Below are 26,567 nucleotides of genomic sequence, written 5' to 3'. Positions count from 1 at the left end.
TAAAAAGCCTTTTTTTTATAATAAAGCTTATAATTTTTTATAACCTTTTAATATTTTTTTTATATATATTTAAAACTTTTAAATTTTTTAAAGCTAGCTTTACTAGTACTAGGTTTTAAAAATAAAGTAGTTTTAAAATAATAACTTAAGTTATTTAAGCTTAGCTTTAAATTAAAATTAAAAAAATTACTAAGGTTAATTTTTTTTAAAGCTTACTAAAAATATTAATAAAAAAATTAACATGGGAAGTAATAAAAAATTAATATAAAAATTAATAATTTAATATTATTTTAGCTTTAGGTTGCAAGGGCAACTTTTCTTTATTTTTTTTAAAAAAATATTTTAATTTTAACACGCGATATTAATTATATTAAAGTTAAAAAATAAATAGGCTAAAAGTTATAATTTTAGGCTACTTTTTTTTAAAATAACTTTAGTTATAATAAATTTTAGTTTAATAAATTATAATAATAATATAAAAAAATAAAATAAAGGGTGTATTTTACCCTACACCTTATTAAGTAAGTAATTTAAATTATTTAAGTTAAGTTTTTTTATTTAATTATTTTTAATAGTAATAGAATTTTTAAGTATAAATAAAAAAAAACACTTTTTTAGCTATTTAAGTTTAGGTTTTAAAAATCTTAACTAAAATACTTATAAATTACTTTTACTTATTTTTTAAGAATTTAGTCTAGGATACTATTATTAAAAAAGTTTAAAAAATAATAAGTAAAAGTAACTTTAATTATAAGACTAATAAGTCTTAAAAATCTTTATTAATAATAAAAATATTAATAAAAAAATTTAATTAATAAAAATAAAGTATTTTAAACCCTGTTAAATAATATTAAAAAAATTACTTAAAAATTTAAAAAAAAGGCTGGCCTTAAGGCCACCTTTATAAATTTTTAAGTTATATTTAAATTATTTTTAATTAAAAAGTAAATATAAATTTAAATATTTTATATATAAATTTTTACTTTAACTTATACTTAAGGTTTACCCTAGCCTTGCTTAATTAATAATTAAAACCTTAAATATTAATAACTAAGTTAAGTTATATAACTTAATATAATAATAAAATATACCAAGCCCTTGGTAGCCTAAGGCCAAAGCTTAGGTTACCTAAGGTGTTAACTCTAGATTAATAGTGGATTAGCTCTAGTAACATTAAATAGAAAAACATTAGCCCTGACAATATACTAGCCTAGTTAAATACTAACCTTTAGGTTTTATATATATTTTCTAGGCTTAATTTTACTGCTATACCACGCCTTTATATTATATAAAAAATTAAAAATAATATAAGTAATAATTACCTTATAAAAAAAGTTTACTAGTAAATTATATATTATACATGTAAGGTTATAAATATATTATATTATTATATAAGCTTTAGCTACTTGCTTAATAATATAATAGCATTAAAAAAAGTATTTATTAAAAAAAACTTTTAATTAATATAATACTAGTTGCTTTTAGCCCGGTACTATAATAACTAAAGTAATTATTAGCTAGTTATTAATCACTAGCAAGAAAGATTTACCATGCTATTTTTAGGTAATATATAATATTTTTAGCTTTTTAAGCGCAAAGGCCACCTTATTTTATTCCCTTTAAATTAATATACTATAAATATCTTTTGCTAAAAGTTTATAATTCATGTGAAGGGAATTACTTACATAACTAAGGTAAAAGTTATTTACATAGCTAAAGCGTAAAATTAAGTCTGCTAGTAATAATTTTACAATATATAATAAAAATAATACTAGGGACAGGGGTAAGCCTTATAATATATTATAATATATTAGGTGCGCTATTATTATAATAAATTTTAGGTATACTTTTATATTTTATTTATTAAAAAAACTTATAATTAAGGCTAAAAGCGCGCGAGGCCAGCCTTGCTTTATTATTTATTAAAATAGGTATTATAATAAAATAATATTAAAAGTACTTAAAATATTTATAATAATTATAATAACCTTCTGGTTTTATAAAAGTGCTATTTTTATATTATAAGTAAAAAAGGCTATTAAGTTTATGGCTAAGTGCTTAGGTAAAGCATTATATTATTATAGGCTTAGTACCCCTTATATTAATATAGTAAAGGTAATATAGCGCGCTATAATTTATTTAAGTTTTTTTTAATATTAAAAATAGTGCTATAAAATACTAAAATTAGGGCAAGAACTTTTTTTTTATTATTTTTTAAAAGTATTACCACCTTTATAAGCTTTTATAATAAGGGGAAGTACCCTAGCTATAGGTAATAATTATATAGTTTATAAATAACCTACCTAACATACTTTTAGCAGGCCTTTAAAATCTAGATAATTACCTAGTTTACTTTAAAAAAGGTGTTGCTTATATTAATAATATTTTTCTTAACTTTTTTTAGTAAGATTTTTTTAACTAATAAAGGTGCTTATTCCCCTGCTAGTGCTTTAATACTAGGAAATTAAAGTTTAAATTATTATTTATATTAAAATATTTTAATATTACTTTTTAAAAAATATTAGCCTTTTCCCGCGTGTTTTTAATTACTTTATTATTTATTAATAATAAGGAAGCCTTAAGCCTAGGCTTTAGCTTATGCCATGTTATTATTTAATATAATTTTTAATTATTTTTAATATTATTAATTATCTTAATTTAATATATGTATTTAGTCTTATAAACTATAACTAAAAACTACTTTTTTTATTTTAGGGTAGGGTTTACTACCCAGGCATAATAATTTTTTATATATTTATTTAATTATTAAAAAGTACTATAGCTTCCTAAGTTAAGGCATTTACTTATAACCTGCATGGCCTTTATAATAGTATTACTAAGGGATTTAGTATATTAATTTAGTACTTTTACACCTTTAAGCTCCCTAGATTAAGGCAAGAATATTATTTTATTTTTAATAAGTTTAGCTAAATACTTTAATTTATAGTTTAATATACTATAATAATATTATTTTAGTATTTTTTCCCCGTGCCCTAATACTATAGTAACTAAAGTTTAGTAATTAAAGCTATTATATAACTTAGGTATTACTAGTATATAAGTAAAGGGGATATTTAAAAAGATTAGGTTTAAAATATAGCTAGTTTTATATATAACCACGCTTAGTTTATTAATATAATTAATATTATTATTACTAGCCTATTTAGTAATTTTATTATTATAATATAAGTTATTTACCCCGGGCTTAAAGGTATTATAAGTAATATTAAAATCCCTGCTAATTATATAGTTTAGGGTAGGGACTAGTATAATTAGGTAATTAATTATTTTATAAATAATTAGTTTTTAATATATATTTAGAATTTTAATACTATTTATTATAAGCTAAAGTATATTTTAGCTTTATATTAAATAATATTATTTAATATATAGCGCTCCCCCTTTATAAATATAGGTAAGTACTTTAGGGTATTTTTTAAGCTAGTTTTTATAATTATTCCAGGCATTTACTAGCGCGTAGTACTTATATATTAGGTAGTTTTAAATTTTTATACCTATGGCTATCTAGGGCTTTTAAATACAGGTAATATTATAGTTTTACTTATAAGCTAGTTATAAAATTATAGTATAACTAAGTATAAATTTACTTATATTTATTTAGTAAATAGTAAAATTTTATTATTATTAAATATTATTATAATAATAATTACTATAGTGCCTCCTTTAGTACTTTATTATTAAAGCTTAAAGGGGGTTTTAGTATTAACCTTTATTACCTAGGGTAAAAAAGGCGTGCCCATGTTAGCTAAAATAAGTTAAATTAATTTAGTAAAAAGCTACTAAAAATTTTAATTACTAGTAAAAGTATTAAATCATAAGGTATAATAATTAATAATTAGTATAAAGCCTTACTTATTTACCTTTAGTTTTTTTATAGTATACTTTTAAAAATTTTTTTAAAATAAGGGCTATTTAATTTTAATTTAAAGCTAGGTATTTATATTAACTTAAGCATGCATGTTTTAGTATTAATAAGTACTATAATAATATATATTATTTAGTTTTTTTTTTAAATAAGTATACTAAGGTTTTATTTTTATATTTAAGGGTTATTAAGTAATTATTATACCCTGCTAATTATAAACCTAAGTAATTTATATAGCATGCTAGGTTCTTATAATTTAGGTTAATAAAACCTAGGTAATTTATAATTATTATATTATATTATACATAATATATTATATAATTATAATATACCAGGTAATAATACTTTTAGTAACCAGGGTTATATTAAAAAACTAGCTAATATTTTTTAATAAGCTGGTAGCACTTGCTTTAATTAAATAGTATAAAGATTTTAGGCTACTTTAAAAAAAATACTACCTAGGTAGTATACTTAATGTTAAAATTAGGCCCATGCCTTAAAAAAGTAAGTTTAACTAGCTTTAATTTTATTTAGGCCATAACTTTATTTTAAATTGGCTTAATAATATTTATTTTATTATTATTATATATTAAAATAGTGCTAGGCACTTCTTGCACTATATAATTATATTATTTTTAAAAAATATATATATTAATAATGCCTAGGGTATAATAAATTATATTAACTACTTTATTAATTATTAAAAAATTCTTAATAAAAAAATTATTAGGGATAATAGCCTAGCCTATATAAGTAGTATTAATTTTAAAAATAGTTATAGTTATAATTAAGCCTAGTATATACTTAATAAAAGCTTATTAAATAATATATACCTTTAGGCATGCTATTAACTTATTATTAAAAAGGGTAATTAGCACCTTATAATTATTTTATATTATTAAGGCTATAATAAAGTTATTATATATTAATTAAGCTATTAAGGTGTTTAAAAGGGCCCCCTTGCCTAAGATAGTATTAATTAAGGTAAAAAAACTTATTTTAAAAAGGGTAGGTTAAGCCCCTAAATTTTTAGGGGTTAAATTTATTTTTTTTAAGTAATAAGCTTACTAAAGGTTATTATAGTAATAAGCTAATTATATATATATAAAAAAATATAATTAATATTATTAATATTAATATAGCCTTTTAAAAAAATAAAGTATATAAACTTATTATAAATATTATAAATAAAGGCTTTTTAATTTTAAGTTTTTTATTTAATTATAAAGCTATTAATAATAGCTATAAAGCCTATAAAAACTTTATACTTAATATATACTTAATACTTTTATTTATTAAGTTAATTATAAAAGGCCTTTATAACTAGGCTAAGCTAAAAAATTAGCATGTTATTATTTTTAATAATAAAAAAAAATAGGCTTGCTAGGGCCCTTTTTTCTTTTATTTTTTTATAATATAAAGGTTAAAAAAAAATAAGGGGTTTTATAACCATGTAAAGTTAGCTAAGTTAATACTTATAAGTTAGTTAAAAATACACGCCTTAATTTTAGCTATTACACCACGGGGAGTAGTAAAAGGGGAAAAAAAAGGTTAAAAATAAGATTAAAATAATAAAAATATATATTTATAATAGTTTTAAAGCATCTGGAGCCCTTATTTAAAGGTAACCCCTAGATCACTAAGAGTTGTAAAGGTGCCCCCAGTGTGTGGAGACGGTTAGGAAGGACGAGTTTCCGAGGCTGAGGGCCTAGGATCGGTAGGTTGCTTGTTAGCTGGGCTGTTCTCTTGTTGCTTTTGTTTTGTTTTTATCGAGGGGATGCACCAGCGAGAGGAAGATCAGACCGTCGTCTACCATAGGCCTCTTGATGATTCGGAAGCGCACGTAGTATCGCGTTGCGATGACGGTGGCGGCCAGGCCGGCGAAGACCCAGGCGATGGCCAACACGCTCGATCCGAGGCTGGAGATCATGGCTGGGTGTCTGCTGGATACCGTTAGTGAGTCAGCCAGGGCGAGGTGGGTTGCCGTTATAAGGAGGCGCCATCATCTTGAGAGACGGCGAAGTTCACGAGGATGCGATAAAAGCAGAGGTGACGCCGTGGCGATACGAGATACAAGAGACCAGAGTCTCACTGACCCGGGGTTCGGTTCAACACACCACTTGCCCTCATCAACTCGGAGGCTGAAACACCTCGCTAGGACAGGAGGCTGAGTCCACTGGACGCAGTGAGGGGCCTGGATGCAAGTGAGGGAGCTGGATGCCCCCTGGGAGGTCCCGAGGTCCTTCCCAAAACGGCCACCTAACAAGCACCACACTCCACACACAGGGCTCCATGAATGCCTTCGGGGCATTCCAAAACATTCTACGAGAATTCGACCTGTGCCCCTCCAGCTCGTCGCCCGCTATCATCTGCATCGGCCTCTGCAACGCATACCGGCAGATTTCGAGGCGTACGCCAATACCCGGAGTATCAGACTACAACATATGCACGTCTCTATCTATATATGAGCGTAAGCTAAGCACCCGGCCCCCAAGCAAAATATAGGTCAGTACTCCGTTACCATAGCTTGCAAATAATAAGGATGATCTTCGTTGTGGAGCCAGATTCTGCTATAGCAACATAACATGGCTTCTCTGCCTAGGACAAGCACATCAGCAACCGAACATGGAGAACCGAAGCGGCTCCCTGGCCCATACGCCTTTCTAACAGGCGAAGACGACGACCAGGATGTCAGCGGAAATAACAGGGATGCCACCGCAGCTGCTCGCTCCTTCAAACACGCAAACCACTGCGTCGAGTATATCTGCCAGAGTCTAGGTTGCGCGCCGGACCTCTCGCTCGTGACGTTCCGGGTAATCAACGAGACGGCGCAGCTTGGGGACAAGGCTAATGGAGGGGGTATGAGAGAATGGCTCAGGTTGTCTTGTTGATAACCTAGGGTTATGATACCTTTAAGGTTGGTCTAGGGAGCTCCAAGGGAAAAGCGTGGTAAGGATCGACAGGCTGTCGACCCTGAACAAATATAAGCCGTTCTAGTCTCTTGACTCCCATCTTCAATCAGCTTGATCGTGACGGTCATTAAACCCTCACTGCCTCAACAATCCCATCCCCGCCCTCATCCTTCGGCTCCCAGAACTCCACGACCTGCAGGCCCGCCCTCTGCAGGAGCTCCCGCCACTGCCGCCTCGTGCGCTCCATGCCGCTGTTAAACGCCATCATAGTCATATCCAGCTGCGCCTGGAACTGCGGCGCGCGGGCCTCCGCAACAATCATCTCGTGGATCAGGAGCCTCGAGTACCCTGGCGTCATGACGGCGACGACCTGCTCGAGGATGCGCAGGCAGAACGCATCGGACCAGTCGTGGAGGATGTGGTGGTAGAGATAGGCTCTTGCGCCTGTTTTCCTGTTAGCGAGAGAAGCCTGTTCATACCGGATGGAAGTGTGAGATGCGGTTACCTTTCACCGGCTGCTCCGTGAAAAAGTCATACGCGACCTTTTCGATCGCCCCCTTACTACCTAGATCATCCAGCTCCAGCGCATCCGTAACAGCCGCCAGATCCTGCAATACAAGCCGTCCCGCCCCAGGGAACTTCTCGTTGAACGCCACCAGATCATGCCCCTTCCCACCACCCACATCCACAATCAATGCGTTATCCTGCTTTGCCCCGTCCAGAATCCGGTTTTGCACGGGATACCAGTCAACCCAGTACCCGCGGGCCCCCATGGTATTACCCATGAAGAGATTAAAGTCCTGCATCAGGGCCGGGACCGACGCGATGTACTCGAACATGGTCATGTCCGTGTTGAAGGCGAGCTGCACAAGGCCGTTCTTCGGGTCAGTGGGTGAGGAGTATCCGTGCTGCGTGAAGAAGGCTGGGGCGCTCTGCATGGCGGGGACGATGAGCTGTGAGATCATGCGGTGGCCCGCAGCGATCTCGGGGGTTGCCATGGCGTGTGTGATGCGTGTGGCGGAGTAGCTGGGGATGGAGGCTTGGCCGGGGGTTGAAGATTCGTGGACGAAGTGCACGGAGCAGAGGAGGCGGAGGAGGCGAACTGGATTTGATCATGCTATTAGGATGTATTCCTGCTATAGTATGAATGGGGCGTACCGATTAGGAGCTCCTCTGCGCCAGAGAGGGTAGCTAGCTTGTCTGCTGTGACGGGACCATGCTGGACAATGAGCTCGAAGAGCTTCAGATCAACTGCGATTCGCGCAGTGACTGCAATCATGGGCTATCCATTGCAGATCAGTATACTACCAGACCGATGATCAAGCGGTGCTCGTACCGAGAATGCCATGTCCACCGCGACATTCTCCGGCTGGTCCAGCTGGGCCGTGAGTGCTTTGCTGAGCTGGAGACATTCTCTCCTTGCGTGGGGATCGTCGGTGTTGGAGAGTCTTGGAGCGAGATATTGGAGTTTGGCGATCAGACTGACAGGATCATCGGTGGTCGTCCCGTTGATTGGAGCCATGATGGTGATTTAATCGAAGACAGCAGTGGAAGCAGGCATAGGCAGTTATTTGAGCAAAAGCTCATTATCTCTCCCTGGCCCTCTCCCCCGCCGAGCTTCCACCGAGCTTCCCAGCTTTCGGGCCCTAGCGGTCTTGTCGGACCCTAGCGGTCTTGTCCCTCCAGGTGCAATGTAAGCCGCCTGGCCAGCCTTACGTCCTTGCTTACACCCTCCCTCTTGAGCCTTCAGAACAACAGAAGGCGTCAGCCGCCTCTCCCAGTACCAGTCCCAGCCCAGTCTTCAGGCTCCGAGTCCGTGCAACACAAACACTCCCAACTACAACCGTGACAAGCGTCTTGAGGTAGAAGTTCCTTTGATGGATGAGCTCGGTAGGGTTCTTCTTCGCCCATCATCTCAACCCATCTCATGGAACTGCCTAGCCTCAACGCCAGATACCAGCGCCTGGCTGCGGGCGCTCCGTCTGCGCCAGGCCGCACACCTCTGACCATCCCCAATGTTCTTCTGCTGGCGCTAGCCGTCATATCAGCAACCGCGGGCGCTTTGATCGGACGGCGAACGGCCGACTGTCCGTTATACTCGAACGGCAGGTTCTAGCTAGATCCGGCCAGATATACCTCACTCTGCTGCGCTTGCCTAACAATAGATGCAACAGCACTGGTCCCACTCAAGACACACAGGGAAGTCTTCGTATATAATCGGACGTTCAGCGATGATCCCCGCGTAGACGACAATGCCGTTGCTGCATGGGACTCGGTTGTTCCTGGTGAACTCCACCTTAGCAGTCTGGTCAACCCGCCAGTGCTAGTGCTGATTGCACTGATCTGGAAACTATGTGTGCTATACCTCTGGCACCGAAAAAGCCTCTTTGTATACCCTGTCAGTGGTCCACCAACTCCACTGCCTGGATGGGGCAACGAGCGCGTCTATCGCGACTATGCTGAGTCTGAAGACGTGGGCGGAGGCGCGGAGAGTGATTGGGAGTGGGGGTTTTCTTCTGAGCATGGCCACGATGGTCATGCCTAATATCGAAGGTCTAGAGTAGTTGACAGGTCTTATTCTTGGGCTGGTATCTGTGTGAATGGGGTTGCTTGCTCATAACTTGCCGTTCGAGCGCCAGCACCACTCTGTAGGTCATCGGTCGATAGGGTTACAGCCTCGTTGTCCCCAAGTAACAAATAAGGCCCCTCGTCGTTCAAAGTGCTCAATAAGGTGACAGCAGCGCGCACTATGGAGAGTCGGGGCTGGCAGAGTCGTCGAATCACCACTATACTTCACAGCGCCATGCGCAGCAGACGTAATATCACCCCTACTCTCCCAAGCAAAGCGCAAAGACTCAAAATTGTCTCGGCCAATCTTGCCAATTGCAAGGGCACACACTATAAAGTCGTCCATATGCTCAAGTCGAATGCAAGATCTGCAATAGGCTAGCCCTAATGCTTCCTCGCGTATCTGCTTGTTGACTGCGAGGAGGCCTAGATCGCTTCTAAAAGGGTACCAGAACCCGCTGGGGTCTCCTAGCCCTCTGGCAAGCTCGAGGCCATTGAGTTCGAAAGCTGTTGGGTACAGGCTTGCCGTTGGTATAGCGTACATGTAAATCCTGTCGCGGAGTTCCCTGGGAAGCCGAGATAGCGAGCCTAGAGTGCTTCGCTGCAGTGTAAAACCTCAAGGCTTGTCAGACTCGACTGGTAAAAAGAACGTTGAGACGTGCACCTTTGCGACGGATATCATTTCCGCAGCTTCACTCTCGCTCAAGAGCAGAGGCAAGCTGAACCCAAATTCAAGCTCAACGTCCGCGGAAAAGACGTACTGGCCTACAGATTTTCTGCATTGAACAGTCAATTTACAGCCGCCAGTCTCAATTCTTTTTTACGGCATCAGTGTACAGTATTACTAATGGAGGCGTAGAAGACGACTTTACTCACATAGGCAGCACCAGGCTCTGGAAGAAGCCCTTTCTTGATAGATTCCGAGTGCGTCTCGCAGTGAATCCGGAGGTTCTCTTCGAGCTCATATTTGGCCCTTTCATAATTATTCATTGGAACGGCCGTGATGTCCGAGTAGAGGCGTGGGGTATCATCACCGACGTCTTTAGCGAGGCCGACAATATTCCCGAGCAGGTCCTGCATCTGGGACAAAGAAACCGAGGGCCTTCGTTTAGCCATTTGAAAATGTGTAAGGAGGAATGGCAGCTTGAATACAGCTTCCTGACAAGCTCTGAAAAGAAACAAGGAGCATTCCCAGCGAACAAAGGGATGGGGCATCTACCTAGCGCCTCACATGATACGGTATGATATGACTTTTTTATCTTTCCTATCAACTCCATCGTATCCAAAAGAGAAATTTCCATACAGAGATTCATCGTTAACCATGGACATCAATCAGTCCACTGAAAACAAAGAGGGTGGCGAGACGGTGTTGTGCAGCCGCTCCAAGGACATGATGTGATGTGATGACGTCCTCCGACGTGGGTGGACCAGGACGCCTTGAATGGCACGGCGCCTTAGCCTTATCATAGCCAATTGCTCGGTTGGTATCGGTTTGATGGACACTCACTGAATTAAGGGTTGAAACATAGCCAGGGTTGGCAATAACCTGGACAGGGAACTGCAGGGCTGCTGACCGGACGATATTGCGGATGGAACTCCCATTCCAGATATATACCACCTGGGACACCGGGGAGAAAGAAGAATATACAACGAGCCGAATTAAACGATTGCAATCCCCGCGTCCCGAAACGCTGCATATTATTGTAATATAGCTATAGCTATATTGCTGCAGATAACCCAGACAATATAGGACATGAGGCATTAAGACAAGACAAACATAATCTATATCTATCGTTAGCAACCCAAATAGAAATCCGAACACCTCGCCATTGAACCAAAACGCCATCTATGAAGAAAGTGAGTGAGTGGAGTGTCATCATAACCAACCCGATACGCCAATCATCAAAGAGGAAAAAAGAAAGGAAAGAGGAGGTAGTCCTCCTAAGCCGAAGCCGCATCCAACCTCTCAAGCCACCCCATCAGCTCCGCCCTCATGCGAACATTGACCACACCCCCAATCCCATAAGCAGGGACGATCTTCCCCATGCGGGCAAAGCAACTCGCCACATAGTCCCTCCTAATCCTACCAGCACGCTCCCTCCATCCGAGCCCACCCGGCGGCTGACGATTATACAGATCCAATCCGAGCAGATGCATCGGCGTGCTAGCGAACTGCATCAGCGCCGGACAACTGAACTGCGCGATGGCGGACTTCATGGCGGGCGTGGCAGCAATGGAGTCCGGTATTGAGGGCGCGACGAGGGCGGGGATATTGAACGACGCAAAGATCGTGATGCTGTCGCGGAGGCAGAAGAGGGTGTAGGAGACCTTGGGGACTTTCGGTGCGCCGCCTGCTGTTGGAGAGGGATGGCAGGATGCGGGCGTCGTCGATGTGAACAGGCCATTTGATGGCGATTTGGCAGAGGGCGGTTGCGGTGGTTGTGCTTGTGGTTGTGCGTGCGATTGTTTCCCGAATATCCGCGCGAACCGCGCATCCTTGTATACGCATATCCCCATGTTCACTGCCGTCGTCGTAAGGAACTTCGCGGTGTCCGGGAACACGCTCGAGAACGGCTTATCCTTCAGTGTGGACGTGACGGTGTCAATCGTGTTCGCGGTGAGGTAGGTCGACGTGTAGAGGGTGTAAATGAGCAGAAACGGCGTTCCCAGGAAGAAGCCTGATGGTTTTCGTATGATATCTCGGAATGCAGATGTGATCGTGTTTTTGATTGGAACGCCCTTGGCCGCTTTTTCGATGATGGCGCTATACTCGCGTTCCATGTTAGCTGCTGTCTCTTCTGGTCTCAAGGAGCGAGTGAGCTAGTGACGTACCGATCTATCACGGTGATTATGGGACATGTCAAAGCACCGGCCGTTGCTGCACTGACGATATCGACGCCAAAGCGCGCGCCCAGACGGTTCGTGTTCCACGATTTCGACGGTGATGGGATGAGAGCTGCATCTTGAAGTGCTTGCGGCATTCTCCGAAATCCCCTTCTTGATAAAAACTGAATGCGACTGAAAGAGTGTTTACTGTAATAGCAACGCTAAAGAGCAGAAAAAGTACAGATGAACAAATGAGTCACTGGTCTAATTCATGATAAAAAGAATGTTGCGACAATAAATTGGGCAAGGTGAGGTATTATTTTGCCGTCGACTTGATTAGTTGATGATGACACCCGGGGGAGGGTCTGCTCTGGGGACAAGATTGGCCCGGGGCCGGGTGCTCCGATGCCGGCCGGCTTACATCCCGATCTCTCCATTTCAACTACCGAAATATACTCCAAAAGGTTTATACACAAACGCCATTCGCCACGATAATGAGTCATCCATATCCATATTCTTTCGTTAATCCGCTACGCCGACGTCTGCGGCGTGTTCGCCTCAATTCCGTCCAGAGTGACGTTAACCGCGCCAGCTTGCACCAGCTGTAGAATATTAGCATGATCCAGGCAATTGGTTATGCATAACTTACCGCTCGTTGCAAGTCATCAATGAGGTCGTCTACATCCTCAATACCAACACACAGCCGGATCAGATCCTCGGGCATCGCACGCTCCTTTCGCGTCTTCGCATCGATACTGGCGTGGCTCATGCGGCATGGCAAACTGATCAAGCTGTTCACGCAGCCAAAGCTAACACTGATAGCCCACAGCTTTGCGTTCGCGACAATGCGCTCACTGACGCCAACATCACCCGTCTCAAACGAGAGCACGGCTCCAGCTCCTCGGGACATGGAGTTGTGTAGCTCGTACTGAGGGTGCGATCGTAGCCCGGGGTATCGGACCTTGAAACCGTGGTTCTCCAAGAACTCTGCAATGCGCTGCGCGTTTGCCTGCTGCTGGTCCATGCGGACCTTGAGTGTCTTGACTCCGCGCATAAGCAGCCATGAGTCGAACGGCGACAGCCCGCATCCGGAGGCATTGATGGGGAAGTAGAGCCTCTCGCCGAGGGCAGGGTCGTTGACGGCGATGACACCGGCCATGACATCGTGGTGGCCGGATAAGTACTTTGTTCCGCTCTCATAAACGACATCGGCGCCCAGTTCGAGCGGGCTGAGCAGAAGCGGAGACATCATGGTGTTATCCACAATGACCAGGCAGTTAGGGTTCGCCTCGTGCGACGCCGTGGCGATCGTAGGGATATCGACAATCTTGATAAGGGGGTTCGTAGGGGTCTCCAGTAGTACCATGGCGGTCTTGTCGGTCAAGACTTCCTTCACCTTGTCGGGGTTTGTCGTGTCAACGTGGTGGACAATGATGCCACCGTTGGTGGAGAGGTATTTGAGGAGACGGTTGGTTCCGCCGTACAGGTCGTCACCGGTGACAACCTCATCGCCGGGTCGGAGAAGACGGGTGATGACATCGAGAGCCGCCATGCCGGAGGATACGACGAGGGCGCGCTGCGCCGACATGATCTTAGCTAGGTGTCGTTCGAGGTGTGTACGGGTCGGATTGCCGGATCGAGTGTAGTCATACTCGCCGCCTCCCTCGTGGGATGACTGCTTGAATGTTGCGCTCTAGAGACATCAAATTAACTTTCGGGACATTATCTCACAGCAAGGGGTATAGTGTACCTGATAGATCGGGACACTGCTGGCATTGTACTGGTCATTGCTTTCGGTGTAAACAAGCTCGGTAGCGATGTTGTAGCGTCTGCTGCCATGGGGACTCGACGGAGCGGGCGAAGGGGGCAAGTTGTGACCCTCAGCATCGACGTGAGGGAATGCTTTTTTCAACGCACCGGAGGAGGCCGACATCGCTGCGGGGAGAAAGGCGGAGTGGCGGGAGAGGAGAAAGCTGAGAAGACGAAGATACTAGGAGGGGGGAAGAATTGAGAAACGGTGGGCTTCTCGGTCAATTCCTGGAGAAGCACCGGCAATTAAGGAACAAAAATATGTACAAGATCAGGAGAGTGTAAATTGATATTTTGCCTCAAAGAGTCATCTCACCGATCTCGTTTCTCCATGGAGTTTGGGGTTTAGTCATACCCATCCTCATCCCCTGATTGGCTCCCCGGCAAGGGTGCGATGTCGTCATTTCACTAAACCCAATGTGGTTGAGCACGTGAGGCATGGAGAGTAGACGGGGTAATTATGTAGCTGGAGTTGCTTTTCTTTTATATACAGTCATAGGAATAGATTCCCTCAATCTGCCGTCAACTTTCATCATGAACATGGCCGAAATCACACCCTGAAAGGCAGCACAGAACCATAGACACTTGGTGGCCTCCACGACAAGAACAAGTCCGCTGGGTCGTCCCAAATGACGAACAACATCATTAACACCGTCCATTACATCCAGACTCCAGTAAGCAGGAACGCCTGTAAGGCCCAATAGAAGAGCCAGATACAATAACCATGCCATGTCCGCCTTTGCAAGCAAGCACTGAACCAGATCAAAACCCATGTTATACAACAAATCAGGTTAAACCGCCATTTCGCCGAAGCTACCGTTGATACCGAAGAATTGGAACCTGAAAAGAAATTGGTGAGTAAATACACTTTTTTAGAGAATGGGCGACAACGTACCAGTCTTCCACGTTCAGGGTCGTAGGTGCGGTCGGGCCACTGCGAGAGCTGCTGCTCCAATTGTCGTCTTGACTTGCGTGATCCATTCCCGTGCCAGCAACTGCAGGGTCGAGACCTGGCATTTGCCATGGCTGCTGAGGATCCATTCCGTACATATGTTGAGGTTGGCCCTGCAAGCCAATTGCAGGCATACTAGATAGGAGCTCAGGGCTCCCTTGCGTGCCAGGCAGAGAAGTTCGGGGTTGCATCTGCTGGTGCATCATAGACCGCTGATCCATATTATGAGCTTGGAGTTGTGACTGCATCTGCAACTGTGGATCTACCGCCGCATTTTGCGGAGAGGTAAGTTCGGGGAAAATTGCGGTGCCATCAGGGAATAGCTGGTCTGGCTGGAAGTTCTCCCATAGGGAAGGCGAAAGATTAGGCGAGGTGCGCGTAACGAGGAACAAATCAGGTGGTGTTGCAGGTAGCGAGAATTGGTTGTTGAAGGGAGTCGTTGGGCGCGTAGTTGCGCGTGAGTTCCCAGCCACAGGGAGATTATCTTTTGGAACAGTGGGCGATCCTTGGGGTAGGGGCAGGGTAGACTGTGGCAGCTCCCTAGAAGGGGTAGCTGCAGGTGTCTGGGGACGAGATCGCTCGTATGAAACTGGCGGCGTAGGGCCTCCGTTAGGCAGAGCAAACTCCATATCGTCGAACTTGCGCTTCGGGGGAGGATCTGGTCTTCTTGCAGACAAGTGCTGAGTTGATGGGTTAGAATCCGGCTTGGTCCGCTGGTGCCTCTTTCCTGCAGCTTTCTGAAGACGTTCTTCCAGTAACTTGTTGCCTAAGATGGATTCGAACAGGGTGTGCACCATCTTCGCCACGAGCCAAACTTTGGAAACATCTTTGAGCGCCTGCATGCAAATGTTGATCCTTTCCTGGCAAGTAGCGACTACTGTAGGCACTGATGACCGCATCTGGTAAACGTGCATGATCAGAGCCGAGAAAAGACTGTAAACACTGTTTGTCTATTAGCATCGAATAATAGGCAAGTGTAACATCCACGTACATGAATGCCGGTGTATATCGAATCTCGTGGTGAGTTTGCAGATTCTCGACAATCGAGGTGATTATTCCAGCAGCCTGGAAGGCGATGGTGCGTGATGGATATGCCATCTCCTCAACTCGGTAACTGCTGGGTACCGATGATGCCGGTGGCATGTGAGCTCGATGTAACAAGCAAAGCGTGGTGCTATATAGGTTAGTGGCGCGGTATGGATCTAGAGCGATATCACTTACTAATAGTTGGCGTGAAGAAGAGCTGCCCAAAAGTGATGCCGTTGTCTCTGCCAGCAGACCTCCTTCGGGCAGTTCTGAAGCCAGTCCGCAAGCGCCATATCCGAGTGGGTGAGATCCATAGCATTCATCCGCCTCGATTTGGAAGCCACCGAGTACTGCTGCGAAAGAACCAAGCCCATGATTTCGCAGAGCTTCACGTACTGCAGGAAAAATTGTACATGGACGGGATCCGGCGGGTACTCGGCAGCGATGTCGATCTCGTCTTCAACGAAATCCTCTTCTGTAAGCATCTCAACATCCGCGTCATCGGTGTTGATGCATATTGGCCGCCCCAGAGCAACAGCGACAGATCTATCTCGAGTGAAGAGAGTCCACCAGATCCGCTTCCACAAACGCTTGTCAGGCTTGCTGAGTTGCGAGGATTCCACGCTACCGCCATGTCAGTGCCCTGAGACGTCGTACTAGCAGATCAAGCTTACCTGCGATGCATGCCAGAGCCCTGCGCAACGATAATAGCCACCCTTGTCCAGTAGAACACGTTTTTGGTAACATCTGCCCCTATCAGCGAATAGGCCACTACATTCGAATTGATAGCACCCACCTTCCGGGCCCTCCCAGTACCAGCCTAGAAGCACCAAAGCCTGAACGATAGTGACCCTATCGTCTTCGTAATTCGCGTCATATAGAGCTTTTGCTCGTTTGTAGAATGTCATGGCAGCTGGGGTCGTCGAGCCATTGGCATCCATGAGCTGCGGGTTAGTACAGACCCTCGAACCGGCTAGAAGAATGGCTTGTAGGAGTAGTAGAGAGGGAGGATTTTTAGGATCTCGGTATTGGCGCATGAAACGGCTGCGGTTGACAATGGGAACGACTGGTGCAACCCATCTAAAGTAGGCATCCACCAACTCGTCACACAATGGCTTTGGTGGAAGTAAAAAGGCACCGCGTTGGTGGAGGATCTCCAACTCAAGGTTATCCAAGTCGGATATTCTCGCTCGCGATCCTCGGATGTTCGGAGGCAACGGATAATGTACAACGTCGGTCGTCCCATGGCGGTCCTGAACCAGCAACGAAAGATTCGATGACTCGCCCAAATATGCAACCCTTCCAGCTTCCTTTATCGGCGCGCGGGCAAATTTAGGCTTCATGAACTGGGCGTACGTTGAGTTTTGGGAGGCTTGCTGAGCAGCTTGGGCCTCTGTAAGCGTCGTCACAGGCATGCCGTCGGCTGCCATAGCGTTGTTGTTCTGATAACCAAAAGCATCTTTGCCAGGTATCGGTACGGACTCTTCGCGTTTCTCCTGGCTCTGTGATTTGTCGTCGGTATCATCATTCCTATCATCGAGAATAAAGTGGTCAGTCGCGGGCAGGTATAACGGGTGCACGATCGTCCACATACTCGCCGGCTTCTCTCGACTTCGCTTGGCTCTTCTTGCGCTTCGGCGTCGGGATCCTGCATTCGATCGAAAAGGCTACGCAGTTGGTGCACGGCACACCTAAGCTGGCAGCATCGCAACGAACCTGTTCATTGTTACAGACATGGTTAGCTAGTTTACTAAAGGGGCAGCCGGCAGCGGGCAGCTCCCGGTCGCAGCGGGAGGGTCAGAACTCACTTTTCGCGCATGACAGGTCTTTGCAAAACAGCGAACAAAACAGCGTCAGTCATTATTTTTAATGATGGAGTCAGGGTTGGGATGCGCAGCACTAGACCACGACACCCGCGAGCTGGAGCATCTCCAACTCGATGGGCCGAGGTGCCGAGGCTGCAAAAGCTTCGCGTCACCCTGCTAGAAACAAATTGACCTACCTCGCAAGCACGCGACGCACGTTGTCTGCATTAAAAAGCGTCAGATAAATATACCACCGCGACGTTCTCTTGAAGTTTCCCCGCCCGCAAAGTTTGTTTCGAGTCCAGGGGCTCGACTCGAGGGTCCGCGCTCAGTGTTTGCCCAACCCCGCGTCCCTGAAAACCTCAACACCGCCAGATACAAAAGAAAAAAGACCGAGACTCACCTCCTGAAACTCATCTGTCCGTTTGCTCCGGCTCGTACGGCGATTCCTGCAGTACCCGTTGAGCCCGCTGTGCTGGGAGTCGGGCTGGGTCTGGAAGCCGATGGGTCTATGAACTTGTCGCCTGCTGCTGTGCTCATGGCCGGAAAGCGTCCATTCAGAGGATATCGCGACGAGAGGGAGACGAATATTTATGGGAGGGACCTGGCTGGATTCCGGTTCGAGATGGATCGGGGATGGTACGTAGTAGGGTACTTGGTGGAGAAGCGAAAAGAAGCAAAGAGCGGCAGAGTTGCACAGTCGATTCTCGAACAGGCTGAGGTAGTAAAAGTGAAATAAGCAAAAGATGATCGATAAATCCAGGGAAAAGATGAAACCCCGACAAGGCAGAAGGGCTGTTACAGGATGAAAAGATGACAGTGGCCTACGGCGCAGGAGGAGTTAGGTACGGGGGTCGGCGGGACTGCCCTGGATCACTGGGCCCAGCTTCGACAGGACCACGTCCACGAGGCTCGATAACTGGAGAATGCACGAACCAGACGCCACCCAACCGTGGATGGGCTCCCAGTGGTCAAGAAGTAGACGGTTTGTTGTGAAAAGAACAGATTGACGCAGGTGATGGTGAGGGGACAGAGAAAATCCCGGAACGAACAAGGTTCTTCCCACTTGGCTAATTAGGCGGACGCCAAAGAACCTTGAATAAGGACACTGATATTAATCACAGTAAGAAGCACGTTAGAAAACTATATTAATAGGGGTGCGGCAATAATTAGACAGGCCCGACACTCAGGGTTTGTGTGGAGATACCGCTGCGGCCTTATAAATAGTTGGCGTTGATGTCTTACCCTCAGGGTGTTAATAATGTACCTAAGCAGATTCGTCCTAAGCAGATTCCTCCGCGGCGATTGTCACTTTAAGGCCAACACAGAGGATGCATGTATGCACGCCGTTATTTACCCCAGATTAACTGCATGGGCAGCGCCTCCCCTGGATTTCGTCTGACAACCATCATTCTCTGCATTATTTCCTTGCGCATTCTACCAGGAGCTCGACAAGATAAACCTCAAGCTTTTCTAATCTATGCTCAATAATTCCACTCCACAGTGGGCTGCCATAGTGCCAATTTTCCAGGCACTGCATAGTAAGCACGGAGGACTTACTACACTAGTATAGAGCCGCTGTCTAAAATATGTGAAGCACCAAATTTCGATATTCGAAACACTCAGACTAGGAACTGGGCGTGGCAGCGGTAAAATCATGAATCCTGCTCTAGTAGTCCGCTCACGGGAATGTTTATCAAACAGCCCGATGGGACAGGTCAACCTAAATCTACATCGACCGGAGTACACGATCTATCCCTCATGCCTCAAACAACGGCTGCGGATCTGCAACACATCGGGGTTAGATTGGAGCCGGAAGTTGAAACATGAGACCGGACCCTTGCCTTGCCTGGATATAGCCGCGAAAGTCAAGATAACTGCTGGGCCAGGGACCTTGGTGGAGCGGTGGCCACAATCCGCACAGATGCCATGCCATCAAGATCGGTATGAAACCAGAAGGCAAATCCCGGGATCCACGCAGATCCATGTCTGGATTGCGATGGTAATACCAGTGGTTCAGCGTGTCATGTCATCTTGTTAGCCCTTAAGTTCCGGTTGCCCAATGCTCGTCTTATTGCCCAGTGCAAGGTTCACCAGGAGACAAAGGGCGTCATCGACCTCATTCCGGATCACTGTAACTGGCAGTAGTGACAACCATGGTCTATGCTCGAGTTCTCTCCGCACTGGCCTGTGTCACTGCCACTGGCTACACGGAAATTCGCGGGTTCACGAGCACGCGCCCTGTCATACTCTGTGCAAGCCATAGTCCACTGTTAGCCAAGTTGGGTTAGGGACATATTGACTAGACAACCTGACAAGTGACAAGCTGATGGGCTGCGGCGGGATCCTTGGTTGCGGGATTGAAGCCGGGAGTCCCGTCATGACAGTTCAAAGTTGGGGTGTACGGAGTACCAGGACTACCAGCACCTTGTCAGCCACATCATACTGCCAGCTGGGCATGAGCTGGAAACCAATGAGATTCCCAAGCTCGCAATTCCTGCCATATTAAGCGCAGGTTCCCCGCAAATACACATCCGTACGCGGATGGCCTAGGAAGACGGCCGTTCCTGGATCCTTCCCCGGATGTAGACGGAGCAAACTGCATATATAGAGGCTTGTCCGCCAGCTGGGGACTCGCGACACAAACCGATCTCAGCCTAGGCGGGAAGTGACTCCGGGGACTGGCGAGGCTCCATCTGATTCTGGAGGGTTGGAAGGAGTGGTCTGGGCGGTGGAGCCTCAGTCAAACATCCATGTCGTCATTCGCTCGTGATACCTCGGCTATTTTGTGCTGCTGATCAGGACATGGTCAACACACTATAGGACCGAGTAAACAGTTGCTGTGAAATGAAGCACGGAAAAACCTCCATAGACAAATTGAAAGGTAAAAGGAGATCAAATATGTCTTATCTGACGAGATGGCAGGGAAGACCTTAGGAGCTTCCTTTCCCTTGTTACCTAGTGCAGCCCTAACCTACAATATAAAAGAGCCGTAGTGTGACGAGAAGTGAATTAAGCATTATAAACAGGATATCTATCTATGTGAGAATGTACATGGCATGGCATCAAGAGGCGATGAGAAACGCGTCCGACAAGCCATGGCCTCTTCATTGTTTATCCTCAACGTCGTCAAGGATACTCCTCTGAACTCCAGACGCGGTCCCGTTGGCAGTGTTGGCAACAGACGCCGTGATTGCGCTGGTGCCGGTTTCAAAGTCAACCCCACTGGTGAACACTTCACTGAGAAATTCAAGTACAGCAACAAATGTGCACAGGAAACTAGCAATGCAGAAGTGACTGATGGTGGTGCCGATGTCGAGCCAAGAGCCCTCGTCCCGAACCATGTAGAAGAAGTTCAGCGTCATGACATCGGAAATTGCCATGACCACCATGAATAGGGCACTCGGAGCTACCTCCAGGCGACGGTTAAGAATACCCAAGTTCGCGCTAATGATCGCGAATGGGATGAGCAGCTTGAGGACCAATAAGGCGCCCTGGCTGAAGGGACTGAACACCGGGATGAGTCGATTAACACTTTCCAGAGAGAATGAGGATATCGATGCGATATTCCCGGTGCTGAAGAATCCGGATTGCAAAAGGAAGAAGAAGAAAAGAGCTACACGAGCATCTGAAACACTGAGTACACGGAAGCGGTATGTTTCACCGTTTACAACTGCAGTGGCGTTTGTGCTTGCATCTTTAGGTGGTTCAGATGTCTCTTGTGCCCGCTTGGCGAGGGTCGCGGTGTAAACGTAAGTAGCGTGTTCCAACCGGACCCACGTAACCAGGGTCAGGCAAAACACAAAGTAGAACAGACCCTCGTATGATATGGTGAGGATTATGAAGGTCGGCGAGAACGTCAGGAAGATGATCATTAGACGGTGTAGGTAGTGGCTGTTGGGATATAGTCGGTGGGAAAACGGTAATAAAAGTGACGCAACTAATAAAGCATGTCAGTCGACGAGTCACAAAGCTGGAGCAAGCTAGATAAGAAGGGTTTCATACCGAGAACAACCCATCCGACTACCTGGTTTCCGAATGGAAGACCTTGCCTCGCTTGAAGCGAGGCCGCACTTGATCTTGTTACAATCAGCGCGAGCAAGACCATACCAAGCTACTATACGTCAGCAAATATGGAACAAGTTTGCGGCATTCTTCTAGGTGTTTGAACACCTAGATAGATGTTGTTTCCGTACCTGCATTCCCATGATGTTCCGCGAACCCTTTCGAGAGACAGCAGCGGCCTGGCAGTTAGACCCAAGGATGTCATCTTCAAATAGTAGATATAGCAGACCAGTGAGCAACATCAGAGCCCCGCCGTAGGTTCTGTAGCAATCAATGAGACAAGTAGAACCTCCGCAGACCGGCAATGCACTTACATTGTGTCGATATCTTCAACTTTGTTGGCAGGCAGTAGAGTAAAGGTGCTCATAAGAAGGCAGCCACCAGCCCATGTACCGCAAAGTGCTGCATGCTGTCGCAAGAACGAAAGGCCGTAAAAGATGGGCCAGAATGCTCCTAAAATGAACAAAACGGTGTAAACCTCTCTCTGGAAGTAAGAATGCACCTATGCACCCTGTGTCAGAGTTTGTTCTGTTCAAAGAGAAAGAGCAGCTTACCAGCGCTTCCAATACGCCCACAAAAATCAACAACTGGAATCCGAAAGAGAAATGATCTCCTACTGTACGAACGTGACCTAAAAGGATCGCCCGCCCAGCATGAAATGCCTTTCTCCGAGCGAAGACCTCTTCCCAGAAGAAAATCGGAAAAAATCCATAAAGGTAATACCTCCACGGCGAGCTTTGGTACAAAAAGACCGAGAACAAGGCCACGAGGATTGAAGAGAAGAAACTAGTACTAGCTGTCGTTCTGTTTGATTCTGAGGTGCCGTGCAGGACGTGGAGATCAATGACAGTCGTCAAAGCATATGCAATCCACCCCACATAGCCGAAAGTCACAATGGTCCTCAAGAAGAGCCAGTCATACGTCTGAAGATAGCGAAGCCCTTCCAGAGCTGTTACGAACAAAGCCGCGGACTTCTCGATCGCATCTTCGTAGGAACCGCCATCAATCAAATCCTTGATCATCGAGAGCTGCTGCTCCGGGGAATGCTCGCCGTCGTTTGCCAGTGGTTCAAACGCCTGATACCGAAGTAGGGCCGCCTTCTTGTGTTCTTCCTTGACGTGATACATTTCCAGGACCTCCTGCGTGTTGGCCAAGGCTGCTAAGGCCTTATCCTTTGGGGTACCATCAATGTACTCCAGAGGAAGCTGGCCAACAGAATTAGTAGGAAAGTCAAGCCCGACCAGGTAAGCCATGAGAGCAGCAACATCGGCCTGCGCAACATCATTCCTTTGAACCTGCTGCAAGTGCCAATCGGCCGAGACTCTATCCTCATGCCCTGAAGGAACGCCAGGCATGGGTTGCTTTGGCGCCGCAACTCCAGACCCCCAAGCGACCAGAGGTGTTCGCGTATTGTCGGGATGCCCATCTCCGTGACTGCCCCAATCGCTCATGCCATGATCCGCGGTGAACACGAATGCTGTCTTGTCGTCGCCGTAAAAGTTCTCCACGAGCTGTGTAATTTCCTTGACTCCTTGATCGACTAGTTTGATGTTGCGGAGGTATTCCTTCGAGTAAGGACGGAATCCGTGGCCCGTAGTATCTAGTCCAAGAAGATGTAGGAAGAAGACATTCTTATCCTGGCGTAACTTGGCATCCAGCTCCGGATCACTCTTGGCGGACGCAAAAAGGTCCTTCACCTTGTCAAATACCCATACATCGAGAGCCCTTGCGTCGCTCGAGAAGTCCTCCGCTTCCTCTCCGTATGTATCCGCATCGACCCTTCCAGGCACAGCGCCCTCCTTAAACATCAGAAGGATGTCAGGACTCCCCCAGCTCCACGTATGCCTGCTCCGGTTGAAGACGCTATCGAAATTCACGGGGTTCAACTTCCATCCTGTCGTAACAGCCGAGACATCCTCGTACAATCCGGCAATTAAAGCAACATGTCCAGGGCGCGATTCCGTTGGGACTCGAGTATGGGAGATTCCGAAGGTGCCGTGGGACAACACGCGTGATCGAATAAAAGGAGCAAGGTAAGTCAGTTCGTCGCTGTTCGAGTCTTCAGGAAGGTCCGGGTCGACTGATAATTCGAATGCCTTGTCCGCGCGCAATCCGTCTGCGACAAACAGGACGAGACGTTTGGCTGGAGCTTCGGCGCCGGGCTCCCGCTCCACGCGATAAGATTGCATTCCGCTGACGATTGGACTAACGAAATAAATGTCAAAGATTGAGTAGGCATATATCAGGTGAAAAATCACTGCGAGGGTAAGAAACCCCGTGCGGCCGAGACGCGCCATGACTCCTCTCTCCAGTATCCCCAAGAGGGAATGGGTAGGGGACTGAAGAGATCAACTCGCACAACGACAACTTCAGAAGCTCAATTGGCAAGAGAGAAGGAGAAGGGAAAGCGGGAGGGCATTGGCTCGGTCGTTGTTTGTCGACGGCTTGGGAACAGATGGCACTTTTCTTAACTTCCAAGGTCGATGAGCTTCGGGGAACTTGGGGGGTTGACTGACGCTGGGCCAATAAGACGCGCGGCACGGCATCCACCTGCGAGTGCGACGCTTACTCTAGAACAGCGGAACTATACAACCCATAATAATCGATGATTATACTGCCAACGCTAGTAAGAACCCTGGTGCTCAAAAGACCTAAGATGGTTACTTTTACACAAACACCGAAACTAGCAGCAGGCCAATTTGCCAAAACTGATATGCAAAAACGCCTATCCTCCAACTCCTGGCAATGCAAATCCTACTTTTGCAAATTGTCCAAGCCGGCTTGTCCAACCCTTTCCTGTAGTAAGACGTAGATGGAACACAATGAGTTAGCTACCTTGACTTTGCCGTCGCTTTGTAAGCGCGTCCATCACCCGCGTGTAGAACTTGGAAGCCTGCTGGCGGACAAAAGTAATGTCCACTGTAAGGTATTCTGGGAGAATATCCACCAGATCTCGGTCCCGGTTCTCATCCAAGAGAGGAACGTACTGGAACTCCGCCGTCTCGAAATCTGCCGGCGAGGTATGAGGGACAACGAGATGGAAGTGAAGAGCTATCTTGCAGTCAGCATAGAACATCACTGAAAAGAGCGAATAGTACTTACTCCCATTGACGCCGGTTTGAATGCAGTCATATAGATTGTCGTCTTCCCTCTTCTTCACGTCGCGAACTATAAGACCCGTGAGGTCACTGTAGAGATCCTCCTTGAGCTGCGCGAATTGTGCAGCTTGCGCGGCTTCAGCATTGGCGGCAGCAGTCGCTCGGTTGATGCCACCCTTGATAGCACTGCCAGGAGGCTTCAGGACAGCCTGTTCGAGTGAAGCAGCCGTGTTGCGCGCAGCAGCAAGCTTCGTTTGCAGCGCCTTGACTTCGGACTGGGCAGCGGCGAGTTGACTGGCCGACTGCTCGGCATCTTCCGCTAGCCTAGCTACTTCTGCGTCTCGTTCGCGCAGTTCTTTCTGAAGCGCGCGGCTCTTCTGGCCTAGGGCCCTCTGTGCCTCCAGCTCGGCTTTCAGGGAGTTGACGAGGTTACTCGACGCTGGGAAGAGTTTGGTCAGTTAAAGGGGCATCTCGAGCATCCACTTGGACATACCGTTTGCCATGGACTCGCATTGCTTCTTTAATTTTTCCATGTTAGCATTCGCCTCAACAATCCCTATTTCCTTCAAGGTACGATATCTGTTCTCGAGAGTATCATATTTCTTGGTGAGATCACCAAGCCTACGCCTCAACTCGGGCTCGGAGCCCCTCTCATCTCCACTTCCGGACTTTCTCTTCGCAGGAGAGCTCTGGAAGGGCCGTGAAGAGGATTGCCTCCGCTTTGCAGGGGATACAGACATGAACTCCGGCGCTTCCTCCTGAAGGATTGTCTCTTCAACGACTTCCTGAGCTGTAGGTTGAACTTCAGGTGTCTCCTCGCTCGCCGTTGTCGCCGACTTGCGGCGTTTTCGACCGGTGGGCTCGGCTGGCTTTTCAGGTTCCTCAATCACTTTCTGCTGTCGCGCACCAGTCGGAGTATACTGAAACTCGCCGTCGGTCTCTATATGTTTTTGCGCGGCAGTTTTCTTCTTGCCGCGTGCAGCGCCTCCTTTTGTCGCTCTCGTAGATCTCGCGGGCTGCGCAGTCTTTTCGGACACAGCGGCCTGTTCACCACCGTCTGTCTCCTGCGCGGCGTCCTCCTGTCCAGCGCGCGCAGGCTGGTCTTGGTCTTCCGGGTTGTCGAGCGCCATCTGCCCGGAATTCCTGCTTCCCTTCGGGCGCCCCCTTCTTGTCCCTCTCTTTGTTGTTGGTTCGGGCTCCTGCGTTGCTGGGATTTCATCTTCAGCAAGTGCCTTCATTTCTGCTGACTTCGATCGAGGCCTGCCCCTCGTCTTTTTCGTCGGACGCTCATCGTGGTTCTGCGCGCGATCGGCACCGGATCGCGACACATCTTCATCGTCAGTGCCTACTAAGCCAGAAAGCCTCGTAGTCGCTTTTCGTTTCGGCATTGGAGGCGGTTATATAAATTGAATAAAATTAAAGTGAATTTATATATGGAGGGCGTAGTCTTGCACACACGACAACACAACGCGACAAAAGGCGGAAGCGGAGCGCGCTCAAAACACCGGGGCATGTGACGCGCAAAGCCACACCTTCGGGCCGTGGGGATTGCGGAGCGCCACACCTGCTGTCGCCGACAACTTGGAATCCGGCCGACAACCACGCTTCCATTCCTCCATA

General features: G+C 45.8%; 8 protein-coding genes across 8 annotated transcripts; 1 reads left to right on the top strand and 7 right to left on the bottom strand.

Annotated features, from left to right (window-relative positions):
• Positions 1-6,925: 6,925 nt before the first annotated feature.
• On the bottom strand, positions 6,926-8,320 carry DSM5745_09044 (uncharacterized protein; the record flags this gene model as incomplete). Its single annotated transcript, XM_026751060.1, has 4 exons — positions 6,926-7,242; positions 7,304-7,900; positions 7,957-8,080; positions 8,135-8,320. The coding sequence occupies 4 exons, from the start codon at positions 8,318-8,320 to the stop codon at positions 6,926-6,928; spliced, it is 1,224 nt and encodes a 407-aa protein (XP_026600146.1).
• Positions 8,321-8,725: 405 nt separating this feature from the next.
• DSM5745_09043 (uncharacterized protein) lies at positions 8,726-9,343 on the top strand (the record flags this gene model as incomplete). Its single annotated transcript, XM_026751059.1, has 2 exons — positions 8,726-8,885; positions 8,973-9,343. 2 exons carry the CDS (start codon positions 8,726-8,728, stop codon positions 9,341-9,343), a joined length of 531 nt encoding a protein of 176 aa, XP_026600145.1.
• A 108-nt stretch (positions 9,344-9,451) lies between these two features.
• Positions 9,452-10,482, bottom strand: DSM5745_09042 (uncharacterized protein; the record flags this gene model as incomplete). Its single annotated transcript, XM_026751058.1, has 2 exons — positions 9,452-9,967; positions 10,243-10,482. The coding sequence occupies 2 exons, from the start codon at positions 10,480-10,482 to the stop codon at positions 9,452-9,454; spliced, it is 756 nt and encodes a 251-aa protein (XP_026600144.1).
• Positions 10,483-11,307: 825 nt separating this feature from the next.
• DSM5745_09041 (uncharacterized protein) lies at positions 11,308-12,347 on the bottom strand (the record flags this gene model as incomplete). Its single annotated transcript, XM_026751057.1, has 2 exons — positions 11,308-12,130; positions 12,199-12,347. 2 exons carry the CDS (start codon positions 12,345-12,347, stop codon positions 11,308-11,310), a joined length of 972 nt encoding a protein of 323 aa, XP_026600143.1.
• A 375-nt stretch (positions 12,348-12,722) lies between these two features.
• On the bottom strand, positions 12,723-14,125 carry DSM5745_09040 (cystathionine beta-lyase STR3; the record flags this gene model as incomplete). Its single annotated transcript, XM_026751056.1, has 3 exons — positions 12,723-12,794; positions 12,842-13,885; positions 13,943-14,125. 3 exons carry the CDS (start codon positions 14,123-14,125, stop codon positions 12,723-12,725), a joined length of 1,299 nt encoding a protein of 432 aa, XP_026600142.1.
• Positions 14,126-14,792: 667 nt separating this feature from the next.
• Positions 14,793-17,571, bottom strand: farA (CeGAL family transcription factor; the record flags this gene model as incomplete). The annotated part of the gene is made up of 6 exons (XM_026751055.1): positions 14,793-14,841; positions 14,897-15,895; positions 15,945-16,127; positions 16,175-16,603; positions 16,654-16,726; positions 16,776-17,571. 6 exons carry the CDS (start codon positions 17,569-17,571, stop codon positions 14,793-14,795), a joined length of 2,529 nt encoding a protein of 842 aa, XP_026600141.1.
• A 3,320-nt stretch (positions 17,572-20,891) lies between these two features.
• On the bottom strand, positions 20,892-24,146 carry DSM5745_09038 (mannose-ethanolamine phosphotransferase MCD4; the record flags this gene model as incomplete). The annotated part of the gene is made up of 5 exons (XM_026751054.1): positions 20,892-21,724; positions 21,790-21,898; positions 21,981-22,110; positions 22,164-22,351; positions 22,404-24,146. 5 exons carry the CDS (start codon positions 24,144-24,146, stop codon positions 20,892-20,894), a joined length of 3,003 nt encoding a protein of 1,000 aa, XP_026600140.1.
• Positions 24,147-24,676: 530 nt separating this feature from the next.
• On the bottom strand, positions 24,677-26,335 carry DSM5745_09037 (putative chromosome segregation protein (Pcs1); the record flags this gene model as incomplete). The annotated part of the gene is made up of 3 exons (XM_026751053.1): positions 24,677-24,900; positions 24,952-25,386; positions 25,441-26,335. The coding sequence occupies 3 exons, from the start codon at positions 26,333-26,335 to the stop codon at positions 24,677-24,679; spliced, it is 1,554 nt and encodes a 517-aa protein (XP_026600139.1).
• Positions 26,336-26,567: the final 232 nt, after the last annotated feature.

Source organism: Aspergillus mulundensis (genome assembly GCF_003369625.1).
Source record: "Aspergillus mulundensis strain DSM 5745 chromosome Unknown scaffold_11, whole genome shotgun sequence".
Lineage (NCBI taxonomy): Eukaryota > Fungi > Ascomycota > Eurotiomycetes > Eurotiales > Aspergillaceae > Aspergillus > Aspergillus mulundensis.
This window is presented reverse-complemented; position numbering and strand designations above follow the sequence as displayed.